Source organism: Capricornis sumatraensis, chromosome 9 (genome assembly GCF_032405125.1).
Source record: "Capricornis sumatraensis isolate serow.1 chromosome 9, serow.2, whole genome shotgun sequence".
Classification (NCBI taxonomy): Eukaryota; Metazoa; Chordata; class Mammalia; order Artiodactyla; family Bovidae; genus Capricornis; species Capricornis sumatraensis.
Genome location: NC_091077.1, coordinates 68865808 through 68885282, shown reverse-complemented (window position 1 = coordinate 68885282; position 19475 = coordinate 68865808). Strand labels below are relative to the sequence as shown.

At 35.0% G+C, this 19475-nt stretch overlaps 1 protein-coding gene across 2 annotated transcripts in view; it reads left to right on the top strand.

Annotated features, from left to right (window-relative positions):
- CLINT1 (clathrin interactor 1) overlaps positions 1–19475 on the top strand; it is a 59421-nt gene that overhangs the window by 16006 nt on the left and 23940 nt on the right. For both annotated transcript variants that reach the window (XM_068979695.1, XM_068979694.1), the window contains exons 2-4: positions 16677–16781; positions 17317–17413; positions 18886–18994. In XM_068979695.1, the coding sequence (XP_068835796.1) occupies positions 16677–16781; positions 17317–17413; positions 18886–18994 (311 nt within the window). The remainder of the gene's footprint in view (positions 1–16676; positions 16782–17316; positions 17414–18885; positions 18995–19475) is intronic.

The following is a 19475-nucleotide window of genomic DNA, read 5'->3' as shown; positions in this document are numbered from 1 at the left end:
TGTCATGCATGCATTCACTTAAATGACTGTTCACTGAGCATTTGGAACTCTTTCAGATACTTAAAGTACAGTTGTAAGCAAGTTTTGGTGGGGAGAGATAACTAAAAAGTAAGCAAATTAATTACATTTTTCAAGTGTTATGAAGAAAAGGGACTGAAGTAGAGAGTGGTGAATGGGGCTCTTTCATTTAGGGTGGTGATAGTAGGCCTTTTTGGAGAAGGACATGGCAACCCACTCCAGTATTCTTGCCTAGAGAATCTTGTGGACAGAGGAGCCTGGTGGGCTGCTGTCCATAGGGTTACATAGAGTTGGACACGACTGAAGCGATTTAACATGCATGTGTGCGTTGCAGAAGGAAATGGCAACCCACTCCAGTGTTCTTGCCTGGAGAATCCCAGGGACGGAGGAGCCTGGTGGGCTGCTGTCTCTGGGGGTCACACACAGTTGGACACGACTGAAGCAACTTAGCAGCAGCAGTAGGTCTTTTGCGGATGTGGTATTTGTAAAGAATTTATAGCACATAGAATAAAGGAAGAATGTTTTATCCTTGGAGTGTTTCACTCATGGAGTGAGCAAATAAGGAAGGAGCTGGTGAGAATATTAGAGAACAGTATGGCAGGAGCGTGTGGAAGAAGAGTGGTAGGCTCAGGGATTTGTAGGTTATTGCATGGAGTTTGGATTTATTTCAAGTATGTTAAACAGTGGAATTTTGATAAGCAAAGGAGTGAAGTGATCCCATATATGTACCTTACTGTTGGTGCTGAGTTGAATAATGGATTGGAGGTTGAGGTGGGGACATGAGTAGAAAGGGGCACTGGTTAAAATCATAATTATAGCATAACGGTTATGGAATAGGATGTAAAGTGGGCAATAAAATGTGTGTGTTTGCCTCCTATTTGTGTTACTTTGGAAAGAATACATGAGAATTACTGTTATACAGTATATGCTTTGCTTTGTTCTTCTGTGGTAATAGATTGTGCAAAGTGAGAGCCTGGTCCAATATGTAGGAGTTTCAATTAACAAGATGCCATGTGAAAGGAGCCTTGTATATTAGAATTCCAGCATCTGGAGAAGTGAAATCCATGATGCTTTCAAATTCATAGTTGATACTGAGCATGAGTAAGAGATTTAACAAAATTTTTTAGCCTTAAATTTCATATTTAGCTTTTCATATATTTATATGGGACACAGAAGTCTTAGGCCAAGGTATCTTACCGTTTAAAGTCTTTACTGGGGGTCAATAAGCTAATTTTAGGGCTTAAAATAATTTAACAAATCTTTCAGACTGTGCCTCCAAAAAGCCTGGGATTGAAACATCTGTGACAGCTCTTTAAAAAGAAATTTTGAGGGTATTACTTCTCATGTCATTCTGTTTGTGTATATGTTGGTCAGCGGCTGTTTATTTTAGTCCTCTCTATTCATATCTTAATCTCAAAGTCCTTATCTTCCATCCCCCCTCTCTGTTACTATCTGTTACCAAGAGATCATAGATTTCATTTATGTATTCACTGGTCATTTATTAAATAACCCATTTTATGTGAGACATCCATTGTTGGGTACTGAGAGGGAAACAAAAATGCATAATACATAGTACAGTCAGTACTGATTAATTGAGGTAGTTATGTTTTTAAAAGTTACTGCAAATACTGAATCTTTGTTCTTAGAGGAAATACAGGATTAGGTTCCTGTGTGCCTCTGATCACAACATTTTCATCAACCAGTTAGTATGTAACCTTGTTTTATGTGTATTTTTGTTTAAAGATGCCTTCTTTATTACATATATTGTTGATTCATTAACATTGAACCCAAGGCCAACTATATTACATGTCTTATATGAAGATATTTTTTCTATAATACACATCATAACCTCTTGGAAAACACTAGACAGCACTTCAGCACCCAGTTTGGGGGCCATGTTAAACAACAAAATCAAGAGAAATCATAAAGATGTAAAAAAATATGACAGAGTAAGCCAGAGAAAGGACATTTGTTTACAGTATGAGAACTGAAATGAGAGCCACACCTTTTTGACCTCATCTGGGACTGTAAGACAGTTAACTCAGAGTTTTGCTGCACACTGTTCACAAATGACCATGAAAGTGCTATGAATATTGATTTTGGTGTTAAAAATATATTTTGGTGAGGAAATAGACTAACAGAGTCCTCAAATAGTCAACTCTATTTGCTTTTTAAACATATTAAGGAAATTAAACTCAGTTATAACCATTGTACAAGGCAGAATATAATTCATAAGAGTTATAAATGTAATGCTTATTTCTTCATAGGAAAGGAAGATTATGGGTTGGAAAGAGTCAGGAAGACTTCATTTTTGCATCTTTGTTTAAAATTAGGGTTGATTTTAACTGAAAGAAGAGGTGGGGATTCCAGGAGTAAACAGTCAGGTAAGAAAGTAAAGTGAAGTGTTAGTTGTTTAGTTGCGTCTGACTCTTTGCAACCCCATGCACTGTAGCCCACAGGCTCCTCTTGTCCCTGGAATTATCTAAGCAAGAATACTGGAGTGAGTTACCATTCCCTTCTCCATGGGATCTGCCTGACCCAGGAATCAAACCCGTGTCTCCTGCATTGCAGGTGGCTTCTTTACCATTGAGCCACCAGGGAAGCATGCTTAAATTTCAACTAGTAATACACTATGATTATCTCATAAAGTAAATGAAACAAGTAGTGGGAGAAAAGGCTGGAGAGATTGGTTGAGGACTACTATCAAAAGTCAGTTAGGACTTTTTTAGTCAGAGGAAAGAAAACATTTAAGAATTATAATCCTTTTGTTCAGTTACTTAATAAATATTTACTCAACATCTGCTGTCACTAAACCTCTTCCAGGTACTGAGGTTCTTAAGTGAGAAAGACAAATTTGTGTCCTCTGGATGTTTTCAGTCTAGAAGGTGAGACAAGCAAGGAAACAAACATGCCCATTATATAGTGCCCCAGTTTTAGTTTTAGTTCAAGGTAATAGAAAGCATATACTGTTCTTTGCTATGTAGAGCATATAGGCAGTTCCCCAAAGTTGAAAGAAGATTTCTTGGAAGAAGTAACATTTAAGCTAAAATCTAATAAGGTGGGAATTAGGTGGGGGGATGGGATGGATGGGCAGAGGATTTAAAAACCAAAAGAAAGTATGTGCAAAGACCTGGAGAGAATGGCAGTGGTGGGACTGAAAAAATAAATTGATATCTCATATGAAGGATTGAGGACTTCATCTTGAAGGTAATAAGGAAATCTTTGCTGGATTTAAAATGGGAGGTCAAATAGATAGGATTTTTATTTCGGCAGGAGTTCATGTTGGCTCTAGCCTGTTGGGAGATGGATGGGAAGCAGACTAGTTACGTGGTTGTTGGCAATAGTCCCTGTGAGTAATGGTGGTCACCCTGGACTAAGGTAGTGGGGGTGCATGTGGGAGAAGCAGATGGAGATATTTGAGAGATACCTCGAAAACGGAGTTGAAAAGGCCTGGGAATGGATTGGATGCTGGCTAGAAGAGGGGAGAGAAGTAATCAATAGTGATGTTCAAACTGTAACCCTGGATGGTACTGTCCACTGCACAGGAGGAGGAAGATGTTTCAGGGGAAGATGGATTTATTGAGTTTGTGGTTAGCTAACATGACCAACACTAAACACTAGGAAGACAAATCTGTTTTGCTTTGGAAGATGAATGAAAGGATAATACACCTGAATTGGAGAGAGTGTTAAGTGCTTTTGTAGGACTAGGCTGGAGGTGAGTACCTATATTTTAAATGCAGAATGAACAGGTTTTGGAAATTAATAAGAAGTAGGCACGGTGGGAAGAGACTCCCAAAGATAACTCCAAACATCCCAACAACTGCACCCAGCCTGCCCAGCTTTTATCATGTGCTCTGAGATCATGTATCAGGGTGAAAAATGGTGAAGCTGCTTCCGTGTTGCTACCTCTTAAAATACATAGAGACGTTTTCTTGTTAAAAACCAGCTCTAATTTGTAAGAATAGTCATGTTTTCCACTTTGGGACTATTGGGGTATCTCATATGGGTATTGATCCTTGTGAAAAATGTTAGGTCTGCATGAGGGAGCCCAGAAAAGCAGCTACTAGTGTGAGAGTAAGGCCTGTGGGGAGAGGTCATCCATCTCTTCCTGAGCTCTTTGCTGTGTTTCTTTGTTTTTCTGTGTTCTTGCTCTTTGTTTAGCTGTGTGTCATAAAATATCATAAAATAAGTAAAATATGCAGGAAATAAATATATTTAACTTTATTTAACTAATAAAGATATTTAAATAAGATTTAACATGGTTATTAAATGAAAATTAAGAAATTAAAAGTTGAAGCTAAAATAAAGTGAAAACTTTGGAGAGGTTGGAATAAAGTTTTAAACATTAAAAAACCCAATGCAGAAAGGGTTCAAAAAGAGTAAAACAGATGAGACTTAAAATAGTATTGAGGGAATTCCCTGGCGGTCTAGTGATTAGCACTTGGGGTTTTCACTGCTGGGGCCACGGTTTGATCCCTGGTCGGAGAACTAAGATCCCTCAAGCTGAGTGACGTGACCATATTAAAAAAAGAAAAAGAAAACTAACATTAACAGTAAAGATCAATCAAGGTTTTTTGTTTTTTTTTAAGTATGATAAAACTAGGTAAGAAGTAAAGCAAGACAAAAGGCTGAAAGCCAACCAGCAGTTTAAAAACATAAAAGGTTAAAGGAAAAGCTATTCATGAGGTTAACGATAAGAAATAATAGAAAGTAAAAACAATGGTAAAATAAAAGGTATCAGCTGACAATATTTTTAGAAGTTTGGGGGAAAAGGGCCATTTTTTAAAAATACATTGAAATGGGTTTCTTGGGACACTTACGATATGCTCCAGGGAAAAGGTATGTTGTCCCCAAAGTTTTAGAAATATTTAATATAGTCCCCTCTTGGAGACTCATAATGCACGCGAGAATAGTAAAGTCTCCAAGAAGTGTTGCAGTAATAAAGTTGCCTTTGTTTTATGTAACATTTCCTAAACCTGACCATGGAACACGTTTCTCACATAACACCTATTAATGTCTCCCAGAGTATTTTTCGCAAAACACTAGAGTACTGTTTCAGAAGAAAATAAAAACTGAAAATCTTAACAGTTACAGAGATATGTGTTAAAGGAAAAAAAAGGTCATCTGGAAATAGAAAATGGTTTTGGGTTGGGGCTTGCATTCATTCCTTGGGAACAGGCTCCTTTTGAGGCAGCAGTGTCCTTCGGAGCCAAGGGGCTGAGAGTAACTTGATACTTCTATCTTCTGGCCTTCTATCCATAGCTGTCTTTTCAGAAAGCTTTTATCTGTGCACACCGGGCATTGATACAACACACAGGCTGCTGAGTCAGGGGAGTGGAAGCCGATCCTCGGCAGAATTAAATCAGCCTAGCCGGCGGGCACTTAGCAAGTGTAAAGAAGTTGTATCTAGAAGTACTATTTTTCTTCCCCCCCTCCCCCAAATTAGTTTTTGTTTCAGTGTATAAATGAAATTTTAAATGTGTGCCTCCACCCCAACACTTTTTATGGGCTTTTTAACTTTAGGCTTTGTCCACATGCACAAAGTTGTTTTTATATAGTTGGTAGTAGTGTTCATACAATTTTGTATTGTGAGAGCTTCTTATGGCTATGAAGGGAAGAATTTCCTGCTGGTGGCTGCCTCTGCCTGTTCTGTTGCTATGTTGTTCCAAGCACACTGCTGCAACATTTTGGGAGCAGCTTCTCATTCTGCTTTTCTGAACCACACACAATAAAAGTCTTCCATTTTGCCACCCTCCTCAAATCTTACTGCTGCCAGAGTGCCTCTCTGAAAATAATAACTTGTAGCATCATGGGACTAGCCTACGTTGGGAAAGCTTTTCTCTGATCCTATCATCTGCTGTCCAGTTCATGTTAGCAGCACTTGTGCTAGAGAGAAGGGCTTCCATATAAGACCTGTGAATATTCAGACACTTCCTAGGATAATAATTTGCGCTGTTACACAGGAAACCGATTGGAGAAACTGGTTGTCGTGGCTTTTCTAACATCCTTTGTTCAGGTAGACACTTCATGGAATCAGTTACATGGACCTTATTTTTGGCATTTTGAAAGCTTAAAATTCTCCAACTTCCAGTATCTAAATTGTAGATATAAACTTCATGCTGAGAAAGTTTCTTTTTATAATAGCCTAAACATGTTTTGTTTTTCACATAATTTGCTTTTGGGATGTCTGTCTCGAGTAGCTGATACAGATGAGTTAGTTTGGTAAATCCAAAAAAATGTTAAAGACATTATCAGATTACCACTACAGGAGAAATTGCTGCTTAATGTAAAATAAAACCCTAGAACATGGTTGGTGGTACTGAGATTAAAGAGAGTGAACTTCAAAATACAAACTCTGTTTGTAAAATGGCTTGTATTGATACTTGTCCTGTCCCTTAGAGAAACTCATTTCCAGATCTTTGGCCATTTTAAAATACTAGTCATCCTGCCTTGAAGTGTAGTTATATCTTTGAACTCTTCATTTCAGCATGCATACTGTGGGTCAAATAGGCTGCCAGTTACCTTGACTATAAAGTTCCACAACAATGAATAGCATAGGTAAGTAATAAGTATTAATGCCAGTATATTCTAAGGGGCCATATAAAGAGTATCTTCAAACTAAAAATGATAAATGTTGGCAGAAAAATAACCATGTGTGCTAAATGCTTTACATGCTGTTCAATTTAATCTCAGTAATACAAGGGAACTACCTTTCAGATTAGGTAGCTGAGACACATAAGTGGTTGATTTGTCCAGGGATCAGAGATAAGATATGGGCCCTATTCGTTTCTAATAAATTGTTGGTCAGTTACTATATATGTTTTCTACAAAACAGCCGTAAGAGATGAAGCAGATTGTGAAAATTAGTGGTTGTACAATATTTTCCTCTAGTGTGGCCTTGTGTTTTGGACCAGTTCCTAGAGTCAGAGTCAAGCCCGAGCCCGTTTTAATGTCTGAATATGGGCTGCCATCAAATGGATTATTTAATTTGGTATTGCTAACCTCTGAAGTTGTACAGGAAGGGAAATAGTTTTATAGTTTCTTCCTCCTACAGGTCATAATTTAGTTGTGGACATCAGGATGTTTTTCTTGACTTATCTGATCCATATAGTTTTCCTTTGCACATCTGTTACATAAATTACTAAACTACTTCCTTGAAAAGTTGCCAGTTTGTCACACTAGTAGTGATCAAGGGGTGGTACCTTTTGGAAAAAAGAATTAAATGACAGACTCTGAGGGGCAGAAATCCAACTACCATCCCAATTTAAGGTTTTGGGGTTTTTTTTGGATCAATTCCTATATTTTTTTTGAGGCATTGAAATAAAATTATATGTGGTTTCTAATGTGTTTCCCAAAAGACTTTATGTTGGACTATAAATATTTAATGATCTTTCATATAAAATGAGGTATTTTAGTTACTGCTTCTGTTAAGTTTTTATCTTTCCAGTGATCAATTTATTTATACATTCTAGTCTGGTACAAAGTTTGCTATTTGAAACTAAATTTGGAATGTTGGTTTCCTTAATGACTTTGCCCTTTCCTGACCTTGAATTCTGCATAAACCATAGAATAATGATTTTTCTGTGTTTTTCTTTTGTGGGGGGAGGAAATTCGTAAGATTTATTATTTCTACTAGTTACATGTTAGGACCAGTTTACACTTAAATGATGAAAAAATCAGAAATATCAGAAATATTAGATGTGGGTCTGGTTCGTTTTGGCGTATGCAAACTGATACTGAATCAATACTGGAAATGTTCATGGAATGTTTGGTAAATTTACTAAAGCAAAGAACTAAGTTATTTTTTAAACACACATTGTGAAATTGTGTGGCTTTGGAGTGCTGGTTTTGAGTTTGTAATCTTTACATAAAGATATCATTTGGAATACTGAAAATCTGTAATGGGTGTTTTTAGAGATTAAAAGAGATAGTACGTTATAAATTGGTTAGTGTCAGTTACTGATAAAAGTTCTTAGATTAATTTTTTTTGCATTACATTTCCTACTGTTGTAAGCGTTCTTTCTAAAGTACAGTAGAGTCTTGATAGATTTTTCTCTTCAGAGTTTTGAGTTTTTAAACTCTTCTTAAAGAGGATTTGTTAACAACAGGAAATAATGTTTAATTTTGTTATGATCCAAATCTGACTTGCATGTGTGGAAACTAGTCACTTAGCTAAGTCAGTCACTGGTATCCGTCTTGCAGCTCAGCTTTGTTGTGTTCCAGCTCTCTGGCTGTGGTAACACCTTAGCTTTTTTGTGAAAAACGACTCACAGAAAGCCTGGATTTAGTATTGGTATTGAATGTGGCAGAGCCTTGTAAAATTCACAGATAGAAAATAGAAGTTTTATACATATTTAAAGAGGAACGCATTGGGTTTGGTAGTACCTTGGATTGATGACACAATCAAATCTATATGGAATCAGTAGAAGAAATTTATGGAACATGTTCTCCCATGCAAAAGTTGCTTACCTAAGAAATATAATTTGGTTAATTTAAATATTGGTTATCTTGTATTGAGGAAGTATAATATGCAGAGGATACTTAATTCTTGATTGAATTTGGGAGGTTGTCAGGAGTCTGCATTTTTATACCCAGAGTCCTTCAGTTTATCTTTCAGCACTGTTAGGGGTTTTATTTCTATAGCTTCTTCTACCTTAAAGTAGTGCTTCATTTGTTCTCTGTTCATGCTACTCCCTGTCCTCCCCCCTCCCCCCACCATGCCACTGCAATGAAAAATACTTCTATAGAAAATAGTTTTGTAGAATTTATCCTTCCACTTTACTTTATCTGTACATAGTACAAATGCAGTGTAAAATTTTGAGTTAAGATTATAAGAATATTGAGCTGTATCTATCAACAGTGTTCAATAATAGGAAAACACCACAGGTGATTAAAATTCTATAGTTCAGTTTTCCAACCTCAAAATAGTACTGGTCTGAACTGTTACTGAAATTGATGGCCAGCATCACTCAGAATGCATCAAAGAATTTGGTAGTAGGATTGATGTGATAATAGCTTTTGATTAAAAAAGAGTATATAGTCCTTAATTTTCTTACAATTTAATTACAATTTTTAAAAGTATATCAGGGGTACTTTTTTATTAAAACTCAGTATTCAAAAAACGAAGATGATGGCATCTGGCCCCATCACTTAATGGCAATTAGATGGGGAAACGATGGAAGCTTTATTTTCTTGGGCTCCAAAATCATTGCAGATGGTGACTGTAGCCATGAAATTAAAAGATGCTTGCTCCTTGGAAAAACAACTATGACAAACCTAGACAGCATTTTAAAAAGCCAGAGATACTGCTTTGCCAACAAAGGTCCGTCTAGTCAAAGCTGTGGTTTTTCCAGTAGTCATATATGGATGTGAGAGTTGGGCCATAAAGAAGGCTGAGCACCAAAGAACTGATGCTTTTGAACTGTGGTGTTGAGAAGACTCAAGTCCCTTGGACTGCAAGATCAAACCAGTAAGTCCTACAGGAAATCAATCCTGAATGTTCATTGGAGGGACTGATGTTGAAGCTGAAAACCCCAATACTTGGCCACCTAATGCAAAGAACTGACTAATTGGAAAAGACCCTGATTCCAAGAAAGATTGAAGGTGGGAGGAGAAGGGGAAGACAGAGGATGAGATGGTTGAATGGCAGCACCGACTTGATGGACATGAGTTTGAGCAAGCTCTGGGAGATAGTGAAGGACAAGGAAGCCTGGCACGCTGCAGTCCATGGGCTCGCAACACAACTGAGCAACTGAACAACAACTTTTATATTACCTAGTACTATGTGGAGAGAGAATAATTAATATGGTGTTTTTGAACATTAATACATTTTCTGTGGTTTTAATGTCATATAGGCAGACTGCTTGAGTTTTGGACTTAGTTTTTCTGCCTGTGCCATATTTTTAAAATGTATTCAGTATCTGGCTATAGTATGATCTTCATAACTTGATCTTTAAGTATCCAGAATTATTTTAAAAGTTAGAAGCTTTAAAAATGATTATGGGACTCCCTTCCTCCCTCAATAAAACTTGGTAAATTGCTATTTAATATTTATTTGGTTTTAATGTTTCTTGACTGTGAGAGCTAAAGAATGAGATATAATATTTCAGTGCCTATTATTCTTGTTGGTTATTTTTAAAAGTAGCAGGTTAAATATTTTAGCATTTTAATGTTCTTCTCTTGAAAAGTGAAAAGGAAAACAGAAGGTACATAATCAGCATAGTCCACTGTGTAAATAAGTGGTCATAAATAATATGCACATGAGCATATTGTCAGTACATATTTATAAGTGGAAGTAGATTGATATAAGGTAATTTTTTAAAAGTAGCTTGGTTATTCTTTTCTGAAATCTTGTTACTGCAGGGGCATGGTTAACAGAGCCTCAGATTTTAGATGTCTTCAGTCTCAGTTATTTCCTATTTAAACTGATGTTTTCTTTACATTGCTTTTAAGAATATGTTTAAGAGAGGAGTACATTGGTTTCCTCCTTTTTAACTGGTTTGTATTTAATTTTAGTAAAACCAAAGGAAATGTAATTTCCATGACCAAGAATATATTTTTTAAAATACTAATTCAGCATTTAGTTCTTTTTGTAGCATAACTTGTGATATCATCTTACATATAAACTATATTAACTAGTAGACTTTTAGCTTAGGTGATATTACTAAGTCTCTGATTCTACAGCATTACGGCATAATAGGAAATGGGCTACATTTAATTAGAATTCAAAACCCTGACAGTTTGGATATCTATTGGTATTTACTAGTCTTTTCATCCTGAGTGTAAGTTTTTATTTAAACTTCTCTACCAAAGAGATGCTATTAAATATTTTTCCCTTCCTCCTCTCTCAAATTTTTAAATTACTTTTTGGTAGAGGGACTTTTGCTAGTAGTGGCAGCGCTGAAGAGAAAGTGGCAAGCATTGGGTTTGTTATTTTGTTTCTTCGGTAGTTTTCAATAGTTAACTTGCTAGTTTTCTTATGGAGGGAGTACTGTAGTTTTTTTCTTTGTTTTAGCATTGTAGCTATTTTATAACTAAGATGCTGTGTAATCAAACACGATAATATCGGCTTTAGCAGCATTAATTTCTGTACTGAACCATTACTTGTGTTAGGACATTATTCATTGCTTTGTGTTTCATTTTCAGATCCAGAAAGGGCTTTTTTTTTTTTTTTTAAATGGGTAGCAAATACCCAGCCAAGTAGATGAACCAATTTTCCCACCTCCCCTCCCCATTTCTATACATTAAGATTTTTTGATAAAAATGAAAGTTACGTATTTGTCGAATTTAGGAGTACTAGACTTCTTGGTTATTGACCATAAATTTGATATCATTCACAGGATTGTAGTAACATCTAACTTGGTTTTAAAATATGAGTATTGAACCTGTAATTGTTCAGCTTGCAAATAAGGGCAATGTGGTGAAGACCATCATCCCCTGATGAAAAATGAATGTCACATGGTCCATTAACTAGCTTTTAGAGCAAGTATTTTTAAAATTATTTCCCTGCTATTTTGGTTAGAAACATTTTTAAAAAGGAACAGATTTTCCTGGCTTATGTAACTTGTTACCTGAGAAAACTGTCTTTTATCAGTGTTTATTTTAAGAGTATGTTATTGTTTTTAATAAGTTTTAAAAAGATTAATATTTTAGAGGGAGCATGATAATTTTGCCTATATCATAAAAGTATATTCTGAAATCTGTGGCATTGAGAGGTCACTTTTAAATATAGATTTTAATATCTAGAATCATTCTTCTCTAATACAGTGTTTTTTAAAGCAAGTTAATTTCAATATTGGTACCTAAGTTGATCGCTGTGGTTTTACACAGGTAGCATTTGGTATACATATTTTAGGATGTGTACATACATATGTGTAGTTACTAGTTTGCTGCAATTATTATTCTGATAATAATAAGACATTCAGTTGAGTTCAGTTCAGTTCAATCGCTCAGTCCGACATTGGAAGTACAAATAATACTCATTTGATCTACCATGATGCTTATTTGCCTATTAATAGTTAAAATGTTGCTAATGATGAATAGTACTCATTTGTATTCTTAATGGCATTTTAATACTTTCCCCTTTGTTACAATATAATATTCATGGGGGAAATTTTGGAAAATACGGGAAAAAGAAAATAGTTCGAAGAAAAAAAAAAAACCATTATTTAAAACCATTAGTTTGAATGCTTCGTTTGTCTCTTGTCTCTGCCTCTGTTTTTCTGACTCTCTTATGTATGTAAGTGTGGATGTTCGTATGAAAAAACACAAACTGAAAACTAATAGAAAATACTGCTAAATATTTTCTCCTGAACTCAGAATGAATAGTCTTTATAGTAACTTTGAAACAAAAAGTAGAAACTATTAAAAATATGGACCCATTTGATTTCATTTTTTAAATGTAAAATTAAAAAGCAGGCTAGGAAAAAGACTTTTTACTAAATCAGTTTCAATTTTCATTATCCTTTGTTAGCAGTTAGGACTGGATTATACCCATACTTTACCTTTTCTCCTGGTTAGTAGTTTTGTTTTAGCAAAGAATATTCTTGAATTTTTGGCAGGAAAAAAATTCCATAAGACTAAGTTTTTTCTTGTCTGTTATTTTACTGATTCTTCTTTAAGGACGTTAGAAGAATCATTGACCATCTGTAGGTCAAAACTCCATTTTAGCTTTTACTTTCAACCAATTTTGCCTCTAAACCCTGGACCAAAATTATTACCAAGTAAAATAATGTGGTATTTTATCAGTAGTGACCAGTGAAATAAGCAGAGAAAATGGGGAATAAAGAGGAGGGCCAAAATAAACACTAATTGTTTACAAATTGAATAACTGAATATTAGACATTAATTGAATATTGACTGTTCATATAGCCATAGAAGTGTATGTAGAGGACTTGAGGATGTAACTGTTAGTAGTTGGAAATTGAAAATCCAGTGATTCGAGTGTAGTGCTGGGTTGTTCAGAGTTAAGTACTCCTCTTGGAGACTGGTAGTCAGTCTTGTATCCTATTGCTGGGATGTTATAAGGAGCAAATGTGAAAGTGTGTAAGTGGTTTGATTTCAATTGTGGGTTTTATCCTTATAAAAAGCAGTAGTTCTGTATTGCTTTAAGGTAAAAATCTTTAGCACATGGTCATTCCCTGGTAATTTCCTGTAATTTTGTTTGTGGAGTGGATCCTCAACCTTTGTCTGAATTTTCTGTGTTTTAAAAAACTGATGAGAGATCCCCCTCTAGTGTCTGAATTATCCATTCTTAAAACATTTGTGTCAGTGGTAAGTTTTAGGAATTAAGCTAGCTGTGTTTTCCTTTCACATCTGGACATGATTTTTTTTTTTTTTTTTTTAGCTTTTCATTTATGGGAGAAAGCAGGGAGTTATTTTCCTTTCTTAAAAAGGTCGCTAGAATTATGGGCAGGGTGTGGATTGGGGGCAATAGAAAACATGGATGGGAAGGATCAAAATGCTATTTTTACCTTTTTAGAAATAATTATTTTTAAATAACCTGGAATAAGGCCAAACTATACAGTGTTGTTTTGTTTTAGTTTACATTTGTTCCTGAATTAAGTGTAGCTTTAAAATACTTCATTTTGGAGTTCTTGATGCCATTAGATCTTATCCTGAGTGGTTTCAGTTTCTGGAAAGCAATGGTTTCATTGGAAAATGGTTTCAAAATAGAACCTGATACTTTTCATGGAGTTTTCTAACTTTGTTACTTTTTCTTACTATTGTTGCCATATTTTTCCATATTGTTGCCATTTTGTATTGTGAGTGTGTTCTAATGGCAAGTTGTCCTTTTACATAGTTGCCACTGTTTTTCAACCAAGGAAATAGGAGATTCTTAAGCTATTGGCTTTCTGCCACCTCTTCCTCTTGAACACACAGCGCTCAAACACACAGGCCTTCAGTTAAGGATCTTGTGAAGGGTTAGGGAAACAAGACCTTTCTCATTTGACCCATGGGCTTTTGTAACTTGAACAAGGAAAGTAGTGTTCTGAAAGCTGCAGCATTTATGAAGGCTCTTGTAAAAATATTTCATGTACATGGACTAGAGATTAACTCTTTTCATCTCGTTCTTCAACAAATTAAACAGTGCAATTTCAAGTGCTTTCTTGGTCATGAAATTCTTGGATGAATTTTAATCCTAATTGCTATTGTTCATTCCCACACTGCATTGACACTATTAACTCCCTAATGCATGCATTTTTCAACCAGTAAGATTAACAAAAGCATTTTGAAATCTGTTATTTTGTGGCATCTTAAATTGCAGACATGCCATTGGCTGCCTTGATTTTATTTTGGTTCCACTGTTAGCAAAAATTAGGAAAAAAATTATCTCTTTATATTTATATATAAAATTGCCAATAGAATGATTACTGGGTTTTATAAAAGTCCATTCATTAATAGTCTTAAATTTTAAAGAGGCAGTAGAGACCATGGATTTATTTTAGTGCTAGGGAAATAATTTGTATTTGTGTTATCAAACCAGTGTTGCTTTCTTTAAGATTTGAAAGAAAGTAATAGAATTTCACTTTTCTACCTTAATAGAACTGAATTCTGAATGTAAACCTAGAAGCCAGATTAGTTTTGTGATTTGGCACATCATTTATACATAATGGTTCCTTTAAGATTTGAACTAGTACTGTTTATTAATTTAAGTATTTGTAATAAATTTGAAGTTTATATGTGAGAGATTTGAGTGCCAGTTATTAACAAAACTTCATTACTTAAAACATGTAACTTTTTTGATAACTGAAAAACCATATAACAAAAGTGGGATAGATATAGCTAATGTCATTGTCACATCATGTTTAGTTGTTCAGTCCTGTCTGATTCTTTGTGTCCCCATGGACTATAGTCCACCAGGCCCCTCTGTCATGGGAATTGTTTCTCCAAGGCAGGAATACTGGAGTTGGTAGCCATTCCCTTCTCCAGGGAATCTTCCCAACCCAACCTTCGAATTAGGGTCTCCTGCATCACAGGCAGCTTCTTCACCATCTGAGCCATCCGGGAAGCCCATCACTTCAGTTCAGTCGCTCAGTCGTGTCCGACTCTTTGCGACCCCATGAATCGCAGCACGCCAGGCCTCCCTGTCCACCACCAACTCCCGGAGTTCACTCAGACTCACGTCCATCGAGTCCGTGATGCCATCCAACCATCTCATCCTCCGTCGTCCCCTTCTCCTCCTGCCCCCAATCCCTCCCAGCATCAGAGTCCTTTCCAATGTGTCAACTCTTCGCATGAGGTGGCCAAAGTACTGGAGTTTCAGCTTTAGCATCATTCCTTCCAAAGAAATCTGATCTCCTTCAGAATGGACTGGTTGGATCTCCTTGCAGTCCAAGAGACTCTCAAGAGTCTTCTCCAGCACCACAGTTCAAAAGCATCAATTCTTCGGCGCTCAGGTTTCTTCATAGTCCAACTCTCACATCCATACATCACCACTGGAAACCATAGCCTTGACTAGACGGACCTTTGTTGGCAAAGTAATGTCTCTGCCCATAGCAGTTAACAAATTCTCACTTTTTGATTATTGCAAAAACTCAGTTTTAAGTGGAAGATTTGAATTACCAAATTCACAGGCATCTGTTACAATAATTTTTTATGTAATAATTGGAGCTCTCTATGTCAAATGAGCACGACTACAGTATGTCACATTCTCAAAGTATTTATTCCTCAGAATGTTTTTGAATTCTTAAATCCATTTAAGCATGAGAAATTCTTTTTTAACAACCAGATGTTTTGCCATCTCATATCTTAATTGTAAGGTGCTTTTTTCAATGGTAGTTCTTTCTTATAAAAATATTACTTAATATTTTAAAATTCTAATAAGGGATATTAGCTAGACACTGTACCATGGTATACCATTTGATATGTTACTCTTTGAGGTAGTAAATAGTATTCCTCCTTATTCCCATTTTTACATTTAAGAAAACTAAGAGAAGTAAAATAATTTTGCTAAAGATCACAAAGTAATTGTAGTCAGATCTCTCTGACTCCTAGAACCCATGTTTTGGACCACTGATGAAGTCTTAAGTGAAAATTAAATACATTGTCATATGATCCTCTGATGGAATATTATGTAGCCATTAAAAGTAAGGGTTACAGTGACATAGAAAATGTGTGTGGTACAGTAAATGAAAAAAGGCAAGGATTACAGTTAAAATCCATAGTGATTCTAGACATCTTTAGTGTTATGTTTGATATTTTATTGTGTGTTAATTTAAATACAGTATAAATAACATTCAGCTTCTACATAATTTTGCTCATTAACTTAAAGAATTTCTGTAAACAGGGAACCTAAGACTGAATGTAAACCAGGTGTGGTCAGCAAACTGACAAGTTAGTTTTATAATAGACTTTAGCATGTTCAATTTCCTTTTTAATTTGACCTAAAGCCATTTTTTACTGGACTTATGCCAGCTCTAATGTAATCTCTCATTTATATTCTTGAAGGCTAATGGAATAGTAAAATCTTCCTAAAGATAACTTATATGTGTTATATAGTGTCCTAAGGGTAGCTTGTGCACAAAAGATGTTTTCTTTCCCACCCTGTAGAGGTATCTCATTAGGACACCCAGTAGTGTCATTATTAAGTTTTCATGTGTTTCTCAGTTTTGATGCTAATCTTTGTGTGTATGTGCGTGCATTTTTTTTGTCTTCAGCACCAATGTGGTTATGAATTATTCAGAGATCGAGTCTAAGGTTCGAGAAGCAACGAATGACGATCCTTGGGGACCTTCTGGGCAACTCATGGGAGAGATTGCCAAGTAAGTGATAATTTGACTCAGCGGTGCAGAAAGAATGCAACTATCTTTACCCAGAAATGTGAAATTTGCTTTCAGTTTTAAACTGTTCAACTGCCAGATATAATAAATTTTGCATATAATCGTTCTGATATCAGTGCAGGAAATTTTATAAGGATCCATTCCTACTAAATATTAGCTCAATAAAGTAAAACAAAATTTTTCTTTTTCAATGACGTTTAGAGACTTCCTGTAGCTTAACTATGTAAAATTCTGACAAATGCATATAAAATGACTTAAAACTAGGAAATTTTTTTTCTGACAAACATCTGGCTGACTATGCCACTGAATGAAGGGCTAATGAAATATGATATTAGTGGGATTTACGTGCTAGATACTATATAAAATAGACATTTTTAAGGTACCATATCTAAATTTTTTTTAATTAAACTTATTTTTTAAAGCTATTTAGGAAAATACAGTAACTTAGAACAAGCCTGCCATCTACTGTCAAAATCAACATACTACAAACTCTTGAGGAAAACTGTTCTTTTTTCAGGGCTACCTTTATGTATGAACAATTTCCAGAACTTATGAACATGCTTTGGTCACGAATGTTAAAAGACAACAAAAAAAATTGGAGAAGAGTTTATAAGGTATGGGTATTAGTCTGTGTTTATTACTTGACATGTAGAAGACGTGAAATTTTAAAGTGTACATACATAAGTGATTATGATGGACACTGAATCCTAGAATAGAATATTCTAAAACAGATAAAAAATTGATTTGCTATTTGAGTTGTGTTTTTTAGTCACCATAAACAGCTATTCATGTATTTGAGCATATTGAAAGTAATGAATCTATAGTAGTATCTGTGTTCAGTGTTTGAGCATTTAAGATAAAAACCACCCTCTAATATCATTTGTCATCTCTACATAAAACTTTTCCAGTAGTATTACAGTATTGTGCACCAGAAATGTGTCATTTTTAAATATAATAAATTCTAAATCATTAAAATTCTAACATTTTAAAACTTGCATATATGTACTTTTCTGTTAGATTCCTTTCATTTAATTCTGATCTCATCATATAGTGTAGAATTCTAAACAAGATAGTAAGCGGTTCTTCCACCTCCTCTATATTTTCTTGCTGCTTGCAAAGTTTTTTTATGCTTTCCAAAATGTCATTATAATATTCATATATGAAACTTTAAAAGTAACATTTCTGGCTTTCAGCGTTAAAAATTAGTTGTTTATTTAGTTCTATGTTTTTGATGTTGTTTGTTTCTGAAAACATTTACTGTCATTTCTTTAACTTGTACAGTAGTAGTGATGAAATAGTTTAAATTCCTATAAATTAATTTTTTATAATTAGAGGGTTTTGTTTTAATAATTCTAGAGTAAACTACTTTTTTAAAGAATAAATTCCTGCTCAGATGAGTTTTTTGTCCCTCAATTCTCCAGCCTAACTAGATTTTCATAGGTCTAATCATCTTTATGTGAGGTTTGTTCCAAACAAAGTTTAGAATTGAGAATTCATTGATTTTTAGTGCATTCACAAAGTTGTGCATTGTTACTACTGTCTAAATCAAAACAGTTTTCATCATCTCAAAAAGAAATTCTTAATGTTTTTTTCTCATATTTGTTGGTAGCAAGTTTTTTAAACAAAAGCCACATCACAAACCTCCCAAGTTAAATTTTATTTGGGAAAAGTGCTGTGAGATCATATAATTACCAAATAATTATTTTCTTTAAACTAATGTTTCTAACAGTAAAACTGAATCAGCTTTCTAAAAGCTTAGTGTTCATTTATATCATACATTCAGATTTTTCCTAACATCTAATTTTTTAAAAATCTTTTGACACATGTATCCAGTGGACATTTTATAATTTATTATGCTTGGTGTAAGAGGAACTCTAAATTGAAAATACGAGGTTTTAAATGTACTTAAAGTCTAATGTATGGTAAAGAATGCCCTCCACCCCCCCCCACACACACACACACATAGACACACACACAGACACACAGATTATTTATTTGCTGTTAGATTTTATTTTTTTAAAACTATTTACCAGAGCTCTACCAGAATTTATTTCGTTAAATCATTTGGTGCTTTGTATTTTTACAGTCATTGCTGCTCCTAGCTTACCTCATAAGGAATGGATCAGAGCGTGTTGTTACAAGTGCCAGAGAACACATTTATGATTTGCGATCCCTGGAAAATTACCACTTTGTAGGTGAGCAATAGAAAAACCTTATAAGCAAATTAAAACAGTAGTTGGAGTTGTCAGTCACCTGAACCAGCTTAGAAGCTTCTCTGCTCTAATTAGAATGTGACTGTTGCTGGTTGTGTGACGAGTGCAGAATCCAAGACGTGGGGCCCTAGAGTATTAATTAGTGAAGACAAGAACTTGCAGAAAAGACTGGCTAATAACAACAGAACCAACACAACATGAGTGTTCGGGTTTATATTAAAATATGCACTGGAGACTGGTCCCCTGTGGTGTCCATAAAGGAATAGCTTTAATCATATGGGAAGAAAAGGTTAGAGCTCCAAAACACACACATCTGTTTGAAGCTGGGGTTTTTTTCCTCCCACCAAATAATATTTACTGTGCAAAGGCAGCAAGGCCAGAGTGTGTTTTGAATGTGAAAGAGGATACAGAATGAACCACATTTCATTTTGTAGTGTACCCCAGTTGAAAACACTTTAAAATT